Source organism: Perognathus longimembris, chromosome 10 (assembly GCF_023159225.1).
Source record: "Perognathus longimembris pacificus isolate PPM17 chromosome 10, ASM2315922v1, whole genome shotgun sequence".
In the NCBI taxonomy this organism is placed as follows: Eukaryota; Metazoa; Chordata; class Mammalia; order Rodentia; family Heteromyidae; genus Perognathus; species Perognathus longimembris.
In genome coordinates, this window is record NC_063170.1 from 791,245 (window position 1) to 813,555 (window position 22,311).

Below are 22,311 nucleotides of genomic sequence, written 5' to 3' on the forward strand. Positions count from 1 at the left end.
AGTGAGGTCCCCACGGTGATTCCGTCAGGACAGAGCAAGATCCTGTCCACTCGGGGAAGCTCCTGACTGTCCACCTGGCCTGGGCTTCCATCGAAGGTCTCGCCTGCTGCGGCTCCCGCAGGCCTGAGGAGTGCCCGCCGCCAGGGCTGGGCCTGAGGAGTGCCTGCCACCGCCGCTGCCGCCAGGGCTGGGCCTGAGGAGTGCCCGCCGCCAGGGCTCGGCCTGAGGAGTGCCCGCCGCCACCGCCAGGGCTGGGCCTGGCTGCTCCCCCCGCCCCCCCAGTCATGAGTAGAACTGCCTGACCAGGTCCTTCTTGTTGACCTTGCCCATCTGGTTCCTTGGGATGGCTTCCACCAGCAGGAGCTCGGAAGGCACAGCATAGGGGGCCAAGAGGCCTCTGTGGGACAAGCACAGCCTGGGTCGGGGAGGGCTCGGGGGTGGGGGACAGCTAATGGCCCCACCGTGAAACTCAGGACGCTGCCCCCCCCCCCCCAGTCTCCCAAGGGTGACTGCAGGGCTCTAGGCATTCTCCTGCCTTGCATCTCCACAGAGACCCTTCCTGAGATAGGACACCTCGCCCCTGGCCCAGAGAATCCCTGTGAGGAGTGGGTGCTGAAATGGCCACCTGACTTCCCTTCAGTGAACTTGGAAAAGTGCACAGGCGGTGGGCTGGGGATATGGCCTAGTGGCAAGAGTGCTTGACTCATATACATGAAGCCCTGGGTTCGATTCCCCAGCACCACATATATAGAAAATGGCCAGAAGTGGCGCTGTGGCTCAAGTGGCAGAGTGCTAGCCTTGAGCAAAAAAAAGCCAGGGACAGGGCTCAGGCCCTGAGTCCAAGGCCCAGGACTGGCCCAAAAAAAAAAAGTGCACAGGCGGATTTGTGTGTTTCGCCTTGTAATCTGGTATAAATACACCTGATTATGATGACTGGCTTTCCTGTACATCAACAGAACCGAGTTCCCAGCATAGTGTGACAATTGTGTGTCTGTCTGTGTTCTGGTATCAGGACGCTAGTTCCACCGAGGTGGACGAGTCCTCTCCAGGTTGTGGCTGGCCGGCCTTTTCCTTAAATGGTCCACACCACCTCACTGGAGCCTTCTGGATCTGGCATTTGCTCTGTGGTAAAGTTTTAAACTATGACTTCAACTTAAGAGAACACCAAACTCCTGTCTCTGGGTTTCTGGTTGGTTGTGGCAGTTGGTTCCTGTCCCTTGCACTGCTGGTGGGACAGGGAGCCTTCAGGGCTGCAGGGACACTGTGCCCCCTGCCCCTGGCTGTGGTGATGGCCTTGTGTTTGGCACTCACACTTGGGTTCTCTCCTCTTTCCTCGACTCCCTTTCCATCTGGGTTTCGGTTGGGGAAGCTCGGCTGTTTGTTGTTAATTCTGTCCTGAAATCCTACGTGTCAACTGTGATGCTCGGATTTATCCTCTCCGGCAGCTCTGGAAGGACGGGGTGCGGACAGGGAGAGGGCGTGCCCATCACCAGCCCTGCCTGGTCCAGCTCCTCGTACTGGGGACTCGCGGACACCCCATGCCATCTGCACACAGCTCCTGTCTGAGATCACCCTGACACCATGGCCTCAGGTGCCCCACCCAGGCCCTGCAGGGTGCGGGGGGAGCCTGGGCTGCACCCGTGGGAGGCCAGCGGCGACACAGAAGTGAGGCCACGGGCCGGGCTCTCAGGGACGCAGCTGGGGCCTGAGGCTGCCGTGTCACCTCAGCCCTAACAATATAATGTCCGTACTTCCCCCCTCCCCGTCCTGTACTGGAGTTTGAACTCTAGGCCTCGTGCTTGCGAGGGTCTCTTTCCAGTGAGCCCTGCCTCCAGCCTGTCTTTAGTATTTTTTTCCCCTTTTAAACAAAGCAATTGTTTAATCAATGCAGCAACTGGCCAAGCATACTCTTTTTGTGCCTCTGCTAAACTGCAGAGCGCCAACTGTGATTTTGCAAATCCAGGGGAATCTTTAATCGCCCAGCTGTGCTGCCCTGATGAAACAAGGCTTCCTACTGTTTGTGAAACTGTTGGACGAGCCAAAAATATCTCCACGCAAGGAGAGGAGCAAGCAGGGTGGAGGCGGGTGGAAGCCGGGAGGGCGGGGGAGATAGCGAAGAGAACGCTCAGACCCGAGAGGAAGAACCTGGGGTGTGCGCAGCGGCCGCGGGAAAGCTAGACACGGCCCGGCCACCAGGTTCCCAGCGGGACCCGTGCGCCCGTCTGGCCTTGCGCAGGCCCACGGGCGCCACGCGGGGCCCGGGCCGGAGGAAGGGCGGGAACGGCTGGGAGGGTGGCCGCCGGGGACGGGACGGAAAGAAAAGACCTGCCCAAGGAGGGAGCTGTGGCCGCGGGCCCAGGTGCGGAGGGACAGCAAGGGGCAAAGGGACGTGCCGGGCTCCATCGGAGGCAGGGAAGGGTGCGGCCTCCCAGGAAGCCACCTCGGGGCAGGAAGCGGAGAGAGCTGGGGCTCTGACGGAGGCAGACCGAGTCTGCAGAACAGTAGCTCAGTCCAGTTCCTGTGGATTATCTGGACCTTCCTCATGGTATCCAGCCCTACCTGGCCCTGGACTCAGGGCCGTCCACCCCTCCCCCAGCCCTACCTGGCCCCAGACTCAGGGCCATCCACCCCTCCCCCAGCCCTACCTGGCCCCAGACTCAGGGCCGTCCACCCCTCCCCCAGCCCTACCTGGCCCCAGACTCAGGGCCATCCACCCCTCCCCCAGCCCTACCTGGCCCCAGACTCAGGGCCGTCCACCCCTCCCCCAGCCCTACCTGGCCCCAGACTCAGGGCCGTCCACCCCTCCCCCAGCCCTACCTGGCCCCAGACTCAGGGCCATCCACCCTTCCCCCAGCCCTACCTGGCCCCAGACTCAGGGCCGTCCACCCCTCCCCCAGCCCTACCTGGCCCCGGACTCAGGGCCGTCCACCCCTCCCCCAGCCCTACCTGGCCCACTCCTTGAGATCTCCATGGGACAGTGAGTGTCCCTCTTGAAGGGACACCACAGCTGTGACGCGCTGGCCCCATGTCACATCTGGAACTCCAATCACAGCCACATCTGAGGAGAGAAGGAGGATCGTGGAGAAGTCCCTGGTGTCCACTACAGGCTGGGACACAGGCAGGAGGGGGGAGCCGTGGTCCAGCCAGAGTCCGCACTGTTTCCTGACCCCGTGTGGGAGCCGGGGCAGGCTCAGCCTCCGGAGGCTCTGAGCCGGTGTGGCAGGTGGGGGCCCGGCCAGGCCTGGAGGCCACCTGGGTGCGGTGGGCAGCAGGTGTCCATCAGAGCCCGCACACGGGGCCCATAGCCTTTGGGGCGGCAGGCAGGGCAGGGCCCCTTACCAGTGATACTGGGGTGGGCCAGCAGGTGCCGCTCGATCTCCAGGGCACTGACTTTATAGCCTCCCGTCTTGATGATGTCCACTGAGGTCCGGCCTCGAATCCAGTACCTGCCGTCCTTGAACACAGCGGTGTCCCCTGAAAAACGGGCTTCTGAAACACCCTGGACACATGTGGTCGCCAGCGGGCAAACTCTGGGGCCCTGGCAGTGACGATGGGCGCTCTAGAGGGTTGTGCACGCGTATGTGCATGTGCACGCGTGCACATTCTCGTGGGGCCCACTCCAGTCCCCCCACCCCATCCCCTTTCCACACCTCTCCCGCCAGGACTGGGACCCATGGTATGCCAGCTGCTAGCCGGATCCCTGGGGTCTTAAACACCTTGGACTCAGAAGCCAAGTGCGTTGTTTCTGTCAAAGCCATCAATACCACTAGGATCAGCACCATGTAGCACTCTCAAAGCATGGTAGTAAACGCCACGTTTGGTGGGTCTGGCCTAACTTAGGGTGAGCTACACCAGTACCCCACACAGCTTCACCAGACAAGGGCTTCAGGGGACCCCCGTGAGGCGCGGTCAGGTCACAGCTCGGCGCCCCTCCTGCCATGCCTCAGGCCCGTGAAGACTTCCCTACCGAGTGCTGGGTGAACACAAGTGAACCGGCCAGGCACCAGTGCTTCCTACCTATAATCCTAGCTGCTCAGGAGGCTGAGATCTCAGGACTGAGGTTCAAAGCCAGCCTGGGCAGGAAAGTATGAGATTCCGCCATTAACCACCAAAAAGCCAGAGGTGGCGCTGTGGCTCAAATGGTAAAGTGCTAGAGCCTTGAGCAAAAAGGCTCAGGGACAGCGCCCAGGCTCTGAGTTCAAGGCCCAGGACCAGCACAAACAAGTGAACCATGACCTCCTGACCTCCCACAGTGGCTCGGTCCTGCCAGGGACAGGGGGACTGCCGGGGACAGAGGGACTGCGGGGACAGGGGGACTGGCAGGGACAGGGGGACTGCGGGGACAGGGGGACTACTAGTGCCTTTCCCAGCAGGAAGGGTGTGCTCCTGTGCCTCTACACCCAAACCAGCCCTACACTCTTCTCACTAGGCAGTGGCGCCCTCTCCCTGCCACGCTCCTTCCACGTGAGCCCATGGGCAAGCCTGCAGTGCTGGGCAGAAACGTGGGAGGCGTTAGTGGGAAGGTGGCAGGCAGGGTCCCCCTGGGGCCCCCCGCCCCGCCCCTCAGGGCTGCATGAGCTTGTGACCCAGCCCCCAGGCCTCACCCTGTGGGAAGATGCCATCTCCCCCCTGGGACCTGCAGCACGGGTGTGACCATGGGGCCAGGGCCCGCTCCAGGCTTAGTCCTGGTGTGAGGGGGAGGATGGGCTGGGCTGGCCCGAGGCCAGGGGTCCGGGTGCAGGCTATGGCACAGGCCTCCCATTCTCAGCACAGCCCTGGCTCCCGCCGAGTCCCTGGGGCTGGGCACCCTCGTGGTCTTGTAATGACCCCTCTTAAGTGCACCCACAGGCTCGGCGTCCCGTCCCTTCCGGGGCTCTGTTGGGGCTCCCGTGGCCTCCGCTCACCCTGCCTCACCCTGGGTGCAGCCTCCCAACCTGTCCTGCAGGGTGGCCCCGTACCCCCAGCACCACCCTGGGCCATCCCAGAGTGGCCTGAGGGGCTCTGGTCTGGACTCCGGCACGCTGGGCTCCTGCCCTCGGGGTCCCCTCCCTCCCCTGGCACAGCGGGGTTGGGCCCAGGCTGCTGCGGGGTCCAGAAAGTATCCCCAGCCTCAACCCCCATCTCTCTTGTCCCAAAATGCAGGTGGAAACGTGGAACGGCGCCGCCCCTGGCAGCAGCACAGTAGCTGCTCAGGAAGCTAAGCAGACCCAGGGCAGAACCGGGGCAGATGTCCTGGTGAGGGCACCTGGTGCGAGCCGTCAGAAGGGTGCCGGGCCTGGCTGCCACGGCCGAGAGGCAGATGGGCGCAGGGCCGAGGCCCGGTGCAGGCCGCCAAGGTCCAGGAGGGACACCCCGACAGCTGTCCAGTGTCTCTGGGCGTCCAGGGTGGCTAAACCCGGCTCTGCCAGCGGCCGCTGTGGGTGGCGTGGCATGCGTGTCACTGATCCTCACCCGTGAGACACAGGGTGGCAGGCCGGGCAGCTCCGCATCCCACGACGGGGCCCGGAGGCCCAGGTGCCACTGGCTAAGGGGACCCGTGGAAGCAGTCCCACAGTCGTGGAACTTCAGTGACTTCCTGCTCCCTTGCGGCCTGCCCGGCCACAGGTGCAGGGCCCCCCGCTCTCCCGCCAGCCTGCCTGGCCCCTGGCACAGAAGCCCCCCCTCCCCGCCCCCACAGCCCTGGCAGAAGGGCAGAGCGGTGGTTTTGTCCTTCTGGCTCCAACTCCATCATCAAGGGCCAGCGGCCTTCACGACACGGTCTGCATGAAGCCTACACAGAGAGGCCGAGGGCGGGACTCGGGGAGGCGGCTCTGCACGGAGGCTTCTCCAGCGTGCCAGGCTGCCGAGCGGGGAGTTAAAGTCAAGTCTTTGCTTTGAAACATACATCAGAAAAGTTAAATAACACTTAGTTTTCATAACAACATATTTATCACAATGCATTGATTCTGGTTTCAGAGTCTCCTGCCAACGTAGCTCCACAGCCTCTCATGCATTAAGGGCATCTGTCCTGACACATACAATGTAGCAATCAATAAAACCTTACTACATAGATTTGTGCACTGCTTTCAAATACAGGGCTATTCTGTGTCTCTGCCTTGGATTGTAATTGAAAATAAGTGTCTCCAGTACTCAGGTTCTAATTTTCTGGATATATGAGCAGAGAAGGTAAAGGCCTTGTCAAGGTGATGCCACAAGAGCTGCCATCCACAGAAGGTGCCCTCCATGGGAGTGTCTTGCGGGCCACGGGCTGCCCTCCACAGAAGCTGCCTCGCTGGCACGGGCTGCCCTCCACAGAAGCTGCCTCGTGGGCCATGGGCTGCCCTCCACAGAAGCTGCCTCGCTGGCAAGGGATGACCCTGACTTGAGCCAGGCTCTGGCACAATGCCAGGAACCTGTAGGCGCCCCAAGATGCGCCTGGGCCTTGAAGCCCTGGAGACTCCGGGGCCACCTCTGAGGGTCTCTCCTATCCTGCAGGGGAGAGGCGGGAGCTGGCTAGGGGAGGCACTGGCACCCGCCAGCCCCTCCTCTGGGGCTCATCAAGAGCCACCCTGCCAGAACAAGATAGACCCAAACACAATCATAGTGGGTGACTTTAATACCCCACTCTCTCCAAGAGACAGATCCAACACCCAGAGGATCAGCAAGGGAGCTGAGGACCTAAGTAACACCATATCCCAAATGGATCTGACAGATCTATACAGAATCATGGGTAGGCAGAATCAATATAGTGAAAATGGACATATTGCCCAAATTGTTATACAAATTCAATGCAATCCCCATCAAAATCCCAGCCACATTCTTCACTGAAACAGAGAAAGCAATCCATAAATTCATATGGAACAGCAAAAGACCTAGAATAGCCAAAGCAATTCTAGGCAAAAAAAGCAGTGCAGGAGGTATCACAATACCAGACTTCAAGCTCTACTATAGAGCCATCATAACAAAAACAGCCTGGTATTGGTATAAAAACAGACCTGAAGAACAGTGGAATAGAATGGAAGACCCAGAAATAAAACCGCACTCTTACAGTCAGCTGATATTCAACAAAGGAGCTAAAGACATAGAATGGAATAAACAAAGCCTCTTCAACTACTGGTGCTGTGAAAACTGGGCAGCCATATGCAGAAAACTCAAAGTAGACCCAAGCCTATCACCATGCACCAAGATCAACTCAAAATGGATCAAAGACCTCAATATCAGGCCTGAATCTTTGAAACTACTGAAGGACAGAGTAGGATAGACGCTAGAACTTATAGGCACAGGAAGAAACTTCCTGAATAGAGTCCCAGGGGGCACAACAGATAGGGGAGAGACTCAACAAATGGGAATACTACAAATTAAAAAGTTTCTGCACAGCTAAGGACATAGCCACCAAACTAGAAAGACAGCCAACCATATGGGAAAGGATCTTTACCAGCACAGCAATAGACAAAGGCCTAATATCTGTCATCTACAGAGAGCTCAAAAAACTAAGCCCCTCCAAGCCCAATAAACCAATTAGGAAATGGGCAAAGGAGCTAAAGAGAGACTTCACAAGAGATAAAAATGGCAAAGAAACATATGAGGAAATGTTCAACATCCCTGGTAGTAAAGGAAATGCAAATAAAAACAACCCTGAGATACCACCTCACTCCAGTTAGAATGGCCTATACTCTGAACTCAGGAAACAACAAATGCTGGAGGGGGTGCGGGGAAAGAGGAACCCTTCTCCATTGTTGGTGCGAGTGCAAATTAGTACAACTACTTTGGAGAACAGTATGGAAGTTTCTCAAAAAGCTCAATATAGACCTACCCTATGACCCAGCCATACCATTCCTAGGCATCTATCCTGAACAACTGGCCCCAAGATATCAAAAAGACATTTGTACTTCCATGTTTATCGCTGCACAATTCACAATAGCCAAAATATGGAAACAATCCAGATGCCCCTCCACAGATGAATGGATCCAAAAAATATGGTACCTATACACAATGGAATACTACATAGTGATTAGGAATGGTAAAATATTGTTATTCGCAGGGAAATGGTCAGAACTCGAACAAATAATGTTGAGCGAGACAAGCCTAGAGCACAGAAAACAAAGGGGCATGATCTCCCTGATATATGACTGTTAAGGTGGGGGGAGGGGGAGACAGTAGAGACCAGGTCTGTGAAAACAAAAACTGCTTGTCAAATGGTATTTCCCACAGGATTGGGTAAGTGACCCTACACTATGTAACTAAAACCAAACAACTACTCAACATATAAAGGTCAAAAATTGACCTCTCAGTGGATCACAACAGATCAAAAGCTATGTATGTACGTTCATATAAGCCTATTGTTGACATAATGTCTATTGTCAACATTACATTTAAAGCCCTAGGTGAATTTTCTTGGGCGTGGCCACGTGGCTACTGTATATGTTCTTGGTACATTGTGTATTGTATATATGTCTACCGACCTAGGGAAGGGAAAGAAAAACAGGGTGTAAGATATCACAAGAAATGTACACACTGCCCTACTATGTAACTGTACCCTTTTGCACAACACCTTGTCAAAATTTTTTTTCTTTAATTAATAAATAAATTACAAAAAAAAAGAGCCACCCTGCCAGCAGCTGTCTTCAAAGTCAGGAAGGGCTGTTCATGGCTAAGAGCAGCCAGCTACCACTGTTTGCCACAGCACAAGTCCTCTGGGACCCTCCTGGGGGTTTAGGGCCAAGGAACATCAGAAGGAACAGGAGATAAAAGTTAAACAGTTGGGTGCTGGTGGCTCACACCTATAATCCTGCTACTCAGAAGGTTGAGATCTGAGGATTGTGGTTCGAAGACAGCCCAGGCAGGAAAGTCCCCGGTGAGACTCTTATCTCCAATTAACCACTCAAAAACCAGAGTGGTGCTGTGGTAGGGTGCTAGCCTTGAGCAAAAGAGCTCAGGAACAGTGCCCAGGCCCGGAGTTCAAGCCCCACAACCAAACAAAAAAGGAAAAAGAAAAAAAAGAGAAAAGTAAAACAAAGATGTGGCAACTTTGCACAACTGTCAACCTCACCAAACCCTGCCCAGGACTGTGGCAGAGCTGGCCTATCTGAGCGTTCCCTCTGGAGAGAAGAATCAATAGACAATTTTTCTTTCTTTTTCTTTTGAATAAAGGTACAGTGATTGAACTTGGGAGAACAGAAGAGGAGATTGTTAAAAGTGGAAAAAGGAAAGCAGAGGACACGTGGTTAGGAGCTAGACGGAGCCAGAAGGTTGCCCTGCATGGAACAGAAGGGTGTGGTGGGAGGTAGATTTCCCAAGGCTGGCCACACTCGCGGCATCTGCCCCAGGAGGAAGGGCTGGGGCCGCCGGCGGGGCTCTGGCCTGGTCAGCACAGCCAGGCTCCATCCACCAGCCTCACGCTTACTCTCAACTACAGGTGCGGGGGCACTGCAGAGCAAAAGCAGACATGAAGACTCAGGAAGTAAGGCCCACACCGCCCTGCTCTGTTGGGAGAGTGCTGTCTACGCGGCTTAAGAGTCTGTGGAAAAACTATCAGGACTTAAAGGAAATTTCAACCAGATTTCTAGCTACCATACTCATTAAAAAAAAAAATCAGTAGTCTCCCAATACACCATTGATAACCCCTTGAGGGAGCGCTGTAGGTAGAAACCCACCCCGCACAGGAAACAACACACAACCGCAGTACTCGATGCTAAATCTGAGGAAACCGGGGAACTTGGAGAGGAAGGCCGAGGAGAGGAGGGGTGCGTGAGCAAGATGGTGGTGGGCGTGTGGGATGCCGCCCCTGCCGGCCATCTGTGGGGCCTGGGGTGGGTCGTGGGCCTCCTGCACCCCAGGAGGGCAGGGCTGCGGGCCGCACGGCCCATCTGCGGGCTCAGTGCCGCGGGGCCAGCACCTCTGGAGCTTGGCTGCTCTTGCAGCGGGCACACCGGTGCCCACCGACACACCCGCGGGGCAGCTCGCTCCAGTGAGGCCAGGCCCCTCCCCGGCTCGGAGCCCGGGCCCAGCCCCTGGCCCCCACACAGACACGATTCATCCTCGCTCTGAAGGAGGATTAGGGGGCCGAGGTTGGCGGGTCACGTGTATAAACACGTCTGCTGCCACGTGTTGAAGCCTTTCTCAGCCTTGGCCTCCGGCGGCCTCGGATGCCTGATGCAGACCGGGGAGGGGCAGCCGAAGCTCGCTGGCCACACCGACAGGCGTGGCACACAGCAACGGCGTGAACGCTGCAGAGAGGGCCCGGCGCACAGCAGGGAGAGCGATGGCTGCTCTGGAGCACAGCCAAGGCGGTGAGCACAGTCCCTCTTGGAGCAGGAGCCGGCCTCCACCTTCTCCCCTCTGCTGGTGTCTGGGGGCTGCTGAGCAGGGGCCATGAGCTTATGGCCCTCTCGATGGCTTGTTACTCTTTTTGTTTTTTTTTCCAGTCCTGTGGCTTGGACTCAGGGCCTGAGCACCGTCCCTGGCTTCCTTTTTGCTCAAGGCTAGCACTCTGCCACGTGAGCCACAGCGCCACTTCTGGCCGTTTTCTGTATATGTGGTGCTGGGGAATCGAACCCAGGGCCTCACGTATACGAGGCAAGCTCTCTCGCCACTAGGCCATATCCCCAGCCCTGGCTTGTTACTCTTAACTACACACAGTAATGTACACACGGATGGGTTCGTGGTTAACCCCACTCGTGTTCGGGCCCAGGACAGTCACCCCTCCCCTGAGCCCTGTCTGCCTAGAAAGGAGCTGCCGTTGTTCTTTCCCCTCTTGCGGGAAAGACCCTGCCTGCCTGGCTGCCTGGGGCAGGCGCTCAGCTCACCTGTCTGCCTGCCTGAGCCCCAGGCTCACCAGGATCATCTGGGCAAGTGGACACCCCTGGGCGTGCTCGGAACAGGCTTGTGTGGCTGCCAGGGCCTGAGAGGCCGGGACCCTTGCAGGCCGTGAGTCTCACTGCACGCTCAGCGGTCAGCGGCAAGCAGGGCAGAAGAGGCAAGAGTGGCAGGCATCGAGCTCCCGAGAGCTGGGGGCAGGGGAAGCTGGTGGACGGGGTGACCCCTCTGAGGGTGGGGGGAGGAGCTGGTGGACGGGGTGACCCCTCTGAGGGTGGGGGGAGGAGCTGGTGGACGGGGTGACCTCTCTGAGGGTGGGGGGAGGAGCTGGTGGACAGGGTGACCTCTCTGAGGGTGGGCAGGGGGAGGAGCTGGTGGACGGGGTGACCTCTCTGAGGCCCTGGGGGGAGGAGCTGGTGGACGGGGTGACCTCTCTGAGGCCCTGGGGGGAGGAGCTGGTGGACGGGGTGACCTCTCTGAGGGTGGGCAGGGGGAGGAGCTGGTGGACGGGGTGACCTCTCTGAGGGTGGGCAGGGGGAGGAGCTGGTGGACGGGGTGACCTCTCTGAGGGTGGGGGGAGGAGCTGGTGGACGGGGTGACCCCTCTGAGGGTGGGGGGAGGAGCTGGTGGACGGGGTGACCTCTCTGAGGGTGGGCAGGGGGAGGAGCTGGTGGACGGGGTGACCTCTCTGAGGGTGGGGGGAGGAGCTGGTGGACGGGGTGACCTCTCTGAGGGTGGGGGGAGGAGCTGGTGGACGGGGTGACCCCTCTGAGGGTGGGGGAGGAGCTGGTGGACGGGGTGACCCCTCTGAGGGTGGGGGGAGGAGCTGGTGGACGGGGTGACCCCTCTGAGGGTGGGGGGAGGAGCTGGTGGACGGGGTGACCTCTGAAGCCCTGGGGGGGGAGGAGCTGCTGGGCAGGGGGAGGAGCTGGTGGACGGGGTGACCCCTCTGAATCCCTGGGGGGAGGAGCTGGTGGACGGGGTGACCTCTGAAGCCCTGGGGGGAGGAGCTGGTGGACGGGGTGACCTCTGAGGCCCTGGGGGGAGGAGCTGGTGGACGGGGTGACCTCTGAAGCCCTGGGGGGAGGAGCTGGTGGACGGGGTGACCTCTGAGGCCCTGGGGGGAGGAGCTGGTGGACGGGGTGACCTCTGAGGCCCTGGGGGGAGGAGCTGGTGGACGGGGTGACCCCTCTGAGGGTGGGGGGAGGAGCTGGTGGACGGGGTGACCTCTCTGAGGGTGGGGGGAGGAGCTGGTGGACGGGGTGACCTCTGAAGCCCTGGGGGGAGGAGCTGGTGGGCAGGGGGAGGAGCTGGTGGACGGGGTGACCTCTCTGAGGGTGGGGGGAGGAGCTGGTGGACGGGGTGACCTCTCTGAGGGTGGGGGGAGGAGCTGGTGGACGGGGTGACCTCTCTGAGGGTGGGGGGAGGAGCTGGTGGACGGGGTGACCTCTCTGAGGGTGGGGGGAGGAGCTGGTGGACGGGGTGACCCCTCTGAGGCCCTGGGGGGAGGAGCTGGTGGACAGGGTGACCTCTCTGAGGGTGGGGGGAGGAGCTGGTGGACGGGGTGACCCCTCTGAATCCCTGGGGGGGGGAGGAGCTGGTGGACAGGGTGACCTCTCTGAGGGTGGGGGAGGAGCTGGTGGACGGGGTGACCTCTCTGAGGGTGGGGGGAGGAGCTGGTGGACGGGGTGACCTCTGAAGCCCTGGGGGGGGAGGAGCTGGTGGACGGGGTGACCCCTCTGAGGGTGGGGGGAGGAGCTGGTGGATGGGGTGACCTCTCTGAGGGTGGGGGAGGAGCTGGTGGACAGGGTGACCTCTCTGAGGGTGGGGGGAGGAGCTGGTGTACGGGGTGACCTCTCTGAGGGTGGGGGGAGGAGCTGGTGTACGGGGTGACCTCTGAAGCCCTGGGGGGAGGAGCTGGTGTACGGGGTGACCTCTGAAGCCCTGGGGGGGGAGGAGCTGGTGGACGGGGTGACCTCTGAAGCCCTGGGGGGGGAGGAGCTGCTGGGCAGGGGGAGGAGCTGGTGGACGGGGTGACCCCTCTGAATCCCTGGGGGGAGGAGCTGGTGGACGGGGTGACCTCTGAAGCCCTGGGGGGGGGGGAGGAGCTGGTGGACGGGGTGACCTCTCAGAGGGCGGGGGGGGGAGGGGGAGGGGAGCTGGTGCACTGGGCTCTCCCAACCACGGGACCAGAGCTTATGTGGCAGCTAAGGCAGGAGGGGCTGTCCAAGGAAAGGGTTAAGTTTAATCTATCCTGATTTCTACTTAATATCATGCTCTCCCTGTAGGAGCAGCAGCTGCGAGCTGATTGCACACTCTCATTATGCAGTCTGTATCACTAATGGCCTGTGACAAAGGCTTGCCGGCTTCCAGGCCTTCCCCCCGAGAGCCAATTAAACACACACTCCCTTCCTGTTTGCAGCACATTACAATGAAATTAAACTGAATTTCAAAATCATTCTCTCCTGAAGACATCTCTTTACGATAATTAATGCATGCCACTCCTGTGCTGCCGTGGGAGCCTTTGGCAGCGCCCACTCCCACGTGGCACCGGGGCACCCGGGGCTCTGGAGCCCCACACGGGCAGAGCCTCCCTCCCCCCACCCCGTGAGGCTCCCGGCTTCTCAAAGGGAGAGCAGCCGCTTCCTCTCTGAACTTAGAAATGGGAGACGGCCGTCCCAAGGCCAGGTGGGGGTCAGTGCAGGCGACCGGAGCGGTGCGCAAGGGAGCCGCCCGGCACGACCGGGGCACGCGCGTGCCGGACGCCAGCCCGGAGCTGGCACCGCAGGGGTGTTTACAGAGGGGCACCGGGCAGGTGTGTGGCAGCGCTCCTTCACAGGCCATGGGGACACGGCCCGTCATGGGCACGCCTGGGTCCCCGACCCCGTGACGTCTTGGCGGGCCGGCCCCGCGGGACCTGCTCCAGGCCCCGCTGCCACCCTGGGCGTCGGCTCTCCACACGACCCCGCGGCCCGGCTCACGCTGCCTGCCCTTGCCCGCCGGGGGCTACCCGGCGGCGGGGTGCCCCGCTTGGTGAGGGCAAGCCCCTCCCTCGTGCCCTCTCAGACGCTCTACCTTCCTCCCACCTCCCCTCAGATGCTCCTCAGGTATGGGGATGACACGGATGGCCCGGGGCAGCCCTCGTGAGCCCCTCTTGCCCCCGCAGAGTCGGGCCTACCTGTTCTAAACCAGCCATCTGAGGTGAACGCCTTCTTCGTTTCTTCTGGCTTATCCCAGTACTCTCGAAACACAGAGGGACCCCTGACCAGCAGCTCCCCTTCCTTCTCTTCCAACCCTGGGGTCACCTGCAGGTGAGAGAGACGTGTGGCCAGAGGGGAACCCTCTCAACACCGGGTGGGAGCTCCACCCCAGAGCACCCTGCCTGCCGCCTCTGCCGCCTCAGGAGTCACAAGCTCCGAGATCAGACACCGACACAACTCGGCCCCGCCAGAGCTGAGCGCTCCTCCTCGGCCTGCACGGGCACGACTCACGACCCCGCCACTCACGTCAGCGCCTGCTTCACGTTCTGCCCACTGAGCATGTGCCTGGCCTGGCCTTGGCGCTGAGGGCGTGGGGTGGAGCAGACCCCGAGGTTTCCCCCTGCCCCCCCACCCCGGGACTTCCAGGGTGAAGCAGACCCCGAGGTCCCCCCCGCAGGGATTTCCAGGGAGGAGCAGACCCCGAGGTCCGCCTGGAGCCCTCAGCAGGGATTTCCAGGGTGAAGCAGACCCCGAGGTCCGCCTGGAGCCCTCAGCAGGGATTTCCAGGGTGAAGCAGACCCCGAGGTCCGCCTGGAGCCCTCAGCAGGGATTTCCAGGGTGAAGCAGACCCCGAGGTCCCCCCCGCAGGGACTTCCAGGGAGGAGCAGACCCCGAGGTCCCCCCCGCAGGGATTTCCAGGGTGAAGCAGACCCCGAGGTCCCCCCCGCAGGGATTTCCAGGGAGGAGCAGACCCCGAGGTCCGCCTGGAGCCCTAAGCAGGGATTTCCAGGGTGAAGCAGACCCCGAGGTCCCCCGCAGCAACAGCACCACACCTTGCTGACATGGAGCCCTATTTGGGGCGAGGCCCTATAAGCAAGCCTGCTGGTCAGGTGAGAGGAGAGCACAGAGCCACATGAGATGCGAACCACGTGAAAATGGCAATAACTGTGCTATGCATTTACCAGAATTTCTTTTTCTGACCTATTTATCTGATTCATTGTTGTTGTTGTTTTCCAGGACTGAAGTTTTGAACTCAGTAGGTGCCTGAGCCATATCCCCAGAAGATATGCTTTAATTATTTTAGAACATACGCCTTCCATTAAAAAATAGAGCTGACTGACATACTCAGGCAGCCCCCAGAAACTGCTGAGAGGATATCACTGCAAAGGCCTCCCGTAGGGCCAGGGCCAGCGGGAGAGGCCTTGGTGACGTGTTTGTGTCTTGTTTATGTCCCCAGCCTGTATGGGGGGGTGGGGGGGCTGAATTCAGGGCTTCATGTTTGCTAGGCAGGTGCTCTACCACCTGAGCCATATCTCTATTTCTGGCATTTTGCCAGTTAATTGGAAATAAGAGTCTCACTGTTTTTTTTTTTTTTTTTTTTTGCTCAGACTGGCTCTGAACTGTGATTCTCAGAGCTTCACTTCATGAGTAGCTCTGACTACAGGTGTGAGCCACCAGGACCCGGCTTCCACTTCTTTCTTCCTCTTGCCTAACTGCTCTGGGTAGATCTCCCGGCACTATGCTCAGCTCAAGGGGCAAACGTGGCCATTCTTGCCTTGTTCTACATCTTTCCTCATTCAATATGGTGGGAAGCCATGGGTTTGTAATTTAATTAACTTATATTTTTGTGTCGGTACTGTGCTTGAACTCAGGGCCTGTGTTCTCACTCGGCTTTTCTGCTCAAGGCTGGTCTTCTACCACTTAGGCCACACCAACACCTCCAGGTGAGGTCTTTTCTACGTTGTGTTATATCCTTTCTCTACCTAAGTTGTTGAGAGGTTGTTTGATCACAAACATGTCCTTTAAAAATCATTTAACGGGCTGTTGAATTCTGTCAAATTCTTTCCCTGCATCCACTGGAATGATTCTAGAATAACAAAATAGAAAGTCAGAAAGTAGGCAGGTGGCTGTTTGGGGCCAATGGCGAGGTGGGGTGAGGGGTGACTCCAGCGAGGATGGAGTTTCCTGGGCAATGGTGGTGTTCTGACACTGTCTGTGACGACAGGTGCACAATTCTGCAGATGCACTCAAAGCCACTGAACCGTAGACTTCACATGTGTGAGCTACATAGAAATCATATCTTGATAATAATGTTCTTAAAGAAAAGACCCGGAGCCAGCAATGAACTCTACATTTCAGTTCCTTGAACCCAGGGTAGAAACCTCATCTCTAGGGAGGAGTCAAGGCTGAGAGCAGCTGCTCAGGACCAGGGCAGCAGGCGGGGGTGGAGGCAACAGGACATGCGCCGGGGGCGGCTCCCCGAATGCCCACACTTCCTGTGCGTGCCTCCGAAGGGCATCCGGGGAGAAAGGCCCCGCGGACTGGACAGGCACGGAGAAGCCAAGCTGCCTGCAGACATTCACGCAGCCAGAGTGGCCAGTGACCAGCTCCCCTGCCGGAGGGCTCCCCCTCGGGGTCACGCCCTCTCCCTGCCGGCCCTTTCTAGAGGGGAAGCGACCCTGCCACAGCAGGAGGACACAAGGCCTGGTGGCGGTGTGCCACGCCTGCGCAGCGTGCCAGGAAGGGGCACGAGGCTCGGCCCTCCTCCCCAAGGAAGGGGACACGGACACTGGTGGCAGCGGGAGAGGCAGCAGTAGCTGAGCCGTCTGCTGGACGGAGTGGCAGCTTAGATGTGGAGAATCGTGAGGTAATTAATATTCTTCATGGAGGAAGTGAAGAGAATGGAGCTTGCCGTGGCCATGGCCGCCAGCCCCAGCCCCACCCGCACAGGCTCTGCCGCCTCAGCAAGGGCTACAGGATGGTGGTACGCACAGCTGTGCAGCCCTTTATCTGCTGATAGACCCCTATTGTCACTGGCTGCTGTTTGGTTCTCATGGAAGCAGGGCTGACAGTGGGAGCCAGCTGGGAGCTGCAGCACAGGAAGGAGGCATCTCGCCAAGCGCACAGGAGTGGAGGTAACCCCTCTGGTGGCCAGGGAGGCAGGCTGAGGAGGCCCCCACCAGCCCTGGCCTGCGGCAAACCACGAGGGGGGAATGAGTTCAGAGGGAGTGGTGTCCCCTGGAGTATGCCTGGCCACAGAGCTGTGGGCACCTGGGAGGCGGTGATAGAGAAGCACAGCACGCAAGGCTGCGGGCCACGGGGCGGGACGAGGGCACAGGTGGTCCCACCGGGTAAGGACCACGACCCACGGCACAGGACGAGGGCACAGGTGGTCCCACCGGGTAAGGACCATGACCCACGGCACAGGATGAGGGCACAGGTGGTCTCACCAGGTAAGGACCACGGGGCGGGACGAGGGCACAGGTGGTCTCACCGGGTAAGGACCACGACCCACGGCACAGGACGAGGGCACAGGTGGTCCCACCAGGTAAGGACCACGACCCACGGCACAGGACGAGGGCACAGGTGGTCTCACCGGGTAAGGACCACGACCCACGGCACAGGACGAGGGCACAGGTGGTCTCACCGGGTAAGGACCACGGGGCGGGACGAGGGCACAGGTGGTCTCACCGGGTAAGGACCACGACCCACGGCACAGGACGAGGGCACAGGTGGTCTCACCGGGTAAGGACCATGACCCACGGCACAGGATGAGGGCACAGGTGGTCTCACCAGGTAAGGACCACGGGGCGGGACGAGGGCACAGGTGGTCTCACCGGGTAAGGACCACGACCCACGGCACAGGACGAGGGCACAGGTGGTCTCACCGGGTAAGGACCACGACCCACGGCACAGGACGAGGGCACAGGTGGTCCCACCAGGTAAGGACCACGACCCACGGCACAGGACGAGGGCACAGGTGGTCTCACCGGGTAAGGACCACGGGGCGGGACGAGGGCACAGGTGGTCTCACCAGGTAAGGACCACGGGGCGGGACGAGGACACAGGTGGTCTCACCGGGTAAGGACCACGACCCACGGCACAGGACGAGGGCACAGGTGGTCTCACCGGGTAAGGACCACGACCCACGGCACAGGACGAGGGCACAGGTGGTCTCACCGGGTAAGGACCACGACCCACGGCACAGGACGAGGGCACAGGTGGTCTCACCGGGTAAGGACCACGGGGCAGGACGAGGGCACAGGTGGTCTCACCGGGTAAGGACCACGACCCACGGCACAGGACGAGGGCACAGGTGGTCTCACCGGGTAAGGACCAAGGGGCGGGACGAGGGCACAGGTGGTCCCACCGGGTAAGGAGCACGGGGCGGGACGAGGGCACAGGTGGTCCCACCGGGTAAGGACCACGACCCACGGCACAGGACGAGGGCACAGGTGGTCTCACCGGGTAAGGACCACGGGGCGGACGAGGGCACAGGTGGTCTCACCGGGTAAGGACCACGGGGCGGGACGAGGACACAGGTGGTCTCACCGGGTAAGGACCACAGGACAGAAGGAAGGCACAGACAGCCTTGTGGATAAGGATCAGTGTGGGGGCCCTGCTGTGTGGTGGGTTTCCCTACCCAGCCACATGCTGTCTTTTGGAAGGGCTGAGGAACCCATCCTCATGTCACACAGGGTGCACACACACTCATTTTCTGAGGACCATACAGGATCACTTGAGGACTGGGACAGGATCACCTGAGGACCCGGCAAGATCACCTGAGGACCCGACAGGATCACCTGAGGACTGGGACAGGATCACCTGAGGACCCGACAGGATCACCTGAGGACCTGACAGGATCACCTGAGGACTGGGACAGGATCACCTGAGGACCTGACAGGATCACCTGAGGACCGGACAGGATCACCTGAGGACCCCACAGGATCACCTGAGGACCATACAGGATCATCTGAGGACCTGACAGGATCATCTGAGGACCGTACAGGATCACCTGAGGACCTAACAGGATCACCTGAGGACCCGACAGGATCATCTGAGGACCCGACAGGATCATCTGAGGACCGGACAGGATCATCTGAGGACCGTACAGGATCACCTGTGGACCCGACAGGATCACCTGAGGACCCGGCAGGATCACCTGAGGACCCGACAGGATCACCTGAGGACCGTACAGGATCACCTGAGGACCCGACAGAATCACCTGAGGACCTGACAGGATCACCTGAGGACCTGACAGGATCATCTGAGGACCCGACAGGATCACCTGAGGACCTGACAGGATCACCTGAGGACCGGGACAGGATCACCTGAGGACCGGGACAGGATCACCTGAGGACCGTACAGGATCACCTGAGGACCCGGCAGGATCACCTGAGGACCCGACAGGATCACCTGAGGACTGGACAGGATCACCTGAGGACCCCACAGGATCACCTGAGGCCCTGAGGAGCTGAGTCAGGGTGCTATCCTGGGATCTTCCACTGTGAGGAAAATGGAGAGGCCCAGAACAGGCTTGCTCTGCAGAGCCCCGAGGAGGTTGTCAGAGCAGCATGCAATCTCAGGCCAGGCCCCATCACTGTCTCGGGACACACACATGTGCCCCCGTCTCTGCCGTCCTGAGCCAGCCCCGGCACAGTGAGGACGGGGTAACCCTGCCGCGGCATTCCAAGTGAGCCCCACCCCACTGACTCACCTTGGTCCCCAGCTCATTTCCCTCCGCGTAGATGGTGTAGGAGAGGCCCTCCTTCTGCGGGCTCTCTGAGACAATGCGTACCTCCACTCCTGGCAGTGGAGACCCCACGGAGCCTGAAGGAGAAGGAGAAAAGAGGCAGGGGCTGAATGGTTGTGAAAGAAAGAGCACGCCTGGGCTTTCATGTGTGTAAGTCTACATGTGTGCTCACGACACCCAGGAGTCAGGGGGACGTCAGCCAGAGGCTGATGGCATGGCGAGTCCCATTGGGTAGCATCACCCAGTGGTTCATGGAAGAGGCCCCTATGGCCACCTCTAGGTGAGATAACCCCAGCCCCTCGCAGGGTCCTTCAGTGCTGACGTGGTTCCTGTGCTCTAGGGGTCTGGGAGCTCCAGTTCCTTCAGTCTGCAGTCCCTGCCCGCTGTCAGTGTGTATGTGGCATGCATGTGTGTGCGAGCACATGTGCATGGATGTGTAGGTGCATGTATGTATGCATGTGTACGTAAAGCTGAAGAACCAACGTTGGAAAGGAATACATGAGCAGACAGAGTACAGAGGGGAAGTGCCATGCGAGGCAGGCAGGGGCCCTTTTGCCACAGGACACTGGAATAAGGTGGGGTGCAGTGCAAGAAGGCAACTGGCCAAACCCCACCTAATGACCCTCAGAGATGGTCAGCCAGCTTCCTGCAGTCCCCAGCAGACACAAGGAACTGCACAAGTGACACCAGCAGGCAGGACCAGCTCACAGCATCAGAGACCACTGCCAGCCTCAGACTCCTCTGCAGGATCACCTGCGCTCCTCAGATGAGCCCACTCGCGGTTCCTTGCTGTCTGAGCTCCGGCTCCGCTTCCTTGCCACCGGAGCTCAGGCTCTGATTCCTTGCCGTCTGAGCTCCAGTTCCGCTTCCTTGCCATCTGAGCTCCGGCTCCAGTTCCTTGCCATCTGAGCTTAGGTTCCAGTTCCTTGCTGCATAAGCTCCAGCTCCAGTTTCTTGCCATCTGAGCTCAGGCTCCAGTTCCTTGTGTGAGCTTGGACTCCGGTTCCTTGCCGTCTGAGCTTGAACTAGCCGCAGTGATACCTTGGGCTCTCAGCCTTCTCAGAAGCCAGTGGTGCCCACCTGGGAGTCACCAGGAGGTACGCTGAGCAGGCCTCAGTGCTGTCCTCAGGTGGAGAAGCCCAGTGCAGAGATCCGTCTGCCTATGGCACTGAGAGGCTCTGGATTCATCTGGAGTCTGTCCACACTCACAGTGACACTGGCTGCAGGAGGTGGGGCAGCACTGTCCTTCTCAGATAAAGGATTGTCCCCGGCCTGGGGAGCACACAGCCTCTGCGGGGGCCAGAGCGAGCGACACGGGGGGCAGGCCCCAGATCCCTGTCAAGACCGGGACCGGTTGCTGCAAGAGCCTCAGTGCCTGACCCCAGTCCCAATTAGTGTGTCATCAGGCCCAGTGAGAGCGAGGCCATAAATTATTCATCTTTCTTTGTAGCAACCAGGGGGAGAAGGGGAGCAGAGACCCTGACACAGGCAACACGCCCCCTACCCCCCTCACGCCTCTGTGGACTCTCAGCTGGGCTGACCTGGGCCCCCTGCCCCCCTCACGCCTCTGTGGACTCTCAGCTGGGCTGACCTGGGCCCCCTGCCCCCCTCACGCCTCTGTGGACTCTCAGCTGGGCTGACCTGGGCCCCCTGCCCCCCTCATGCCTCTGTGGACTCTCAGCTGGGCTGACCTGGGCCCCCTGCCCCCCTCATGCCTCTGTGGACTCTCGGCTGGGCTGACCTGGGCCCCCTGCCCCCCTCATGCCTCTGTGGACTCTCGGCTGAGCTGACCTCAGCCCCTCACACCTCTGTGGACTCTCGGCTGAGCTGACCTCAGCCCCTCACGCCTCTGTGGACTCTCGGCTGAGCTGACCTGGGCCCCCTCACGCCTCTGTGGGCTCTCGGCTGAGCTGATCATGGCCCCCTGCCCCCCTCACGCCTCTGTGGGCTCTTGGCTGAGCTGACCTCGGCCCCTCACGCCTCTGTGGGCTCTCGGCTGGGCTGACCTTGACCCCCTGCCCCCCTCACGCCTCTGTGGGCTCTTGGCTGAGCTGACCTCGGCCCCTCACGCCTCTGTGGGCTCTCGGCTGAGCTGACCTGGGCCCCCTCATGCCTCTGCAGGTTCTCACTTGAGCTGACCTTGCCTTGTGTCTGACAGGTTCCAGATTTCAAATGAACCTTATGTAGGTCTGGCCCCACCCGTGGCTGAGACTGCGCAGGTAGAAGGCAGGGCCGGCAGGAGAGAACTCCAGCTGGAAGCAGTGGGGGCGGGGGAGGAGGGGCACAGGTGCTTCCCAGGCAGAGAGGACAAAGTCGGCACCCAAGTCCAGTTGCTGAAGCTGAAACAAACCACAGGACTGGAAGCTGGGGTGGCCCAGATCTGGGGCGGCAGGGCGTGGGAAGGGGCAGGGACGAGCCCTCTCTACCCGCTTCCCTCCAGGACATGGGCTTTCAGGAAGCATTTCCAAGGTTAGGGATGGGAGCTGCGCTGTGCTGGGCCTGGCCTCTGCCGGGACCTGCATGCCGGACGGCCACGGGTGTTTGGTTCTGTTCTAGAGACCAGTACCCATGTCTAAGAGGCTGTCGTGTGTTAACAACTCTGGACGCCCTTCCTCCGTGAGCAGTAGGCGAGGAAGGATGTGCAGACCCCTTTGTACAAGTAAGGATAAAAAGGAGTAACTTATCTAGTGGCTACTGGAGAAGTGAGACTCAGGCGCGAGGCCGCACACCACGTGAGTTGAGGTAGCGGACAGTGTCCAGGGCGCTGGAGGACCCTGCGGCGCC

General features: G+C 60.0%; 1 protein-coding gene across 2 annotated transcripts in view; it reads right to left on the minus strand.

The window, feature by feature from the left end:
• Positions 1-231: 231 nt before the first annotated feature.
• Positions 232-22,311, minus strand: part of LOC125358078 (malonate--CoA ligase ACSF3, mitochondrial-like) — a 31,675-nt gene continuing 9,595 nt past the window's right edge. The window contains exons 6-10 of one of the 2 annotated variants that reach the window (XM_048354936.1): positions 19,492-19,604; positions 13,973-14,099; positions 3,340-3,474; positions 2,947-3,058; positions 232-415 (exon numbers count right to left, since the gene is read on the minus strand). In XM_048354936.1, the coding sequence (XP_048210893.1) occupies positions 283-415; positions 2,947-3,058; positions 3,340-3,474; positions 13,973-14,099; positions 19,492-19,604 (620 nt within the window). In that variant the 3' untranslated portion in view covers positions 232-282. The remainder of the gene's footprint in view (positions 416-2,946; positions 3,059-3,339; positions 3,475-13,972; positions 14,100-19,491; positions 19,605-22,311) is intronic. The other variant, XM_048354937.1, reaches the window with a different exon arrangement.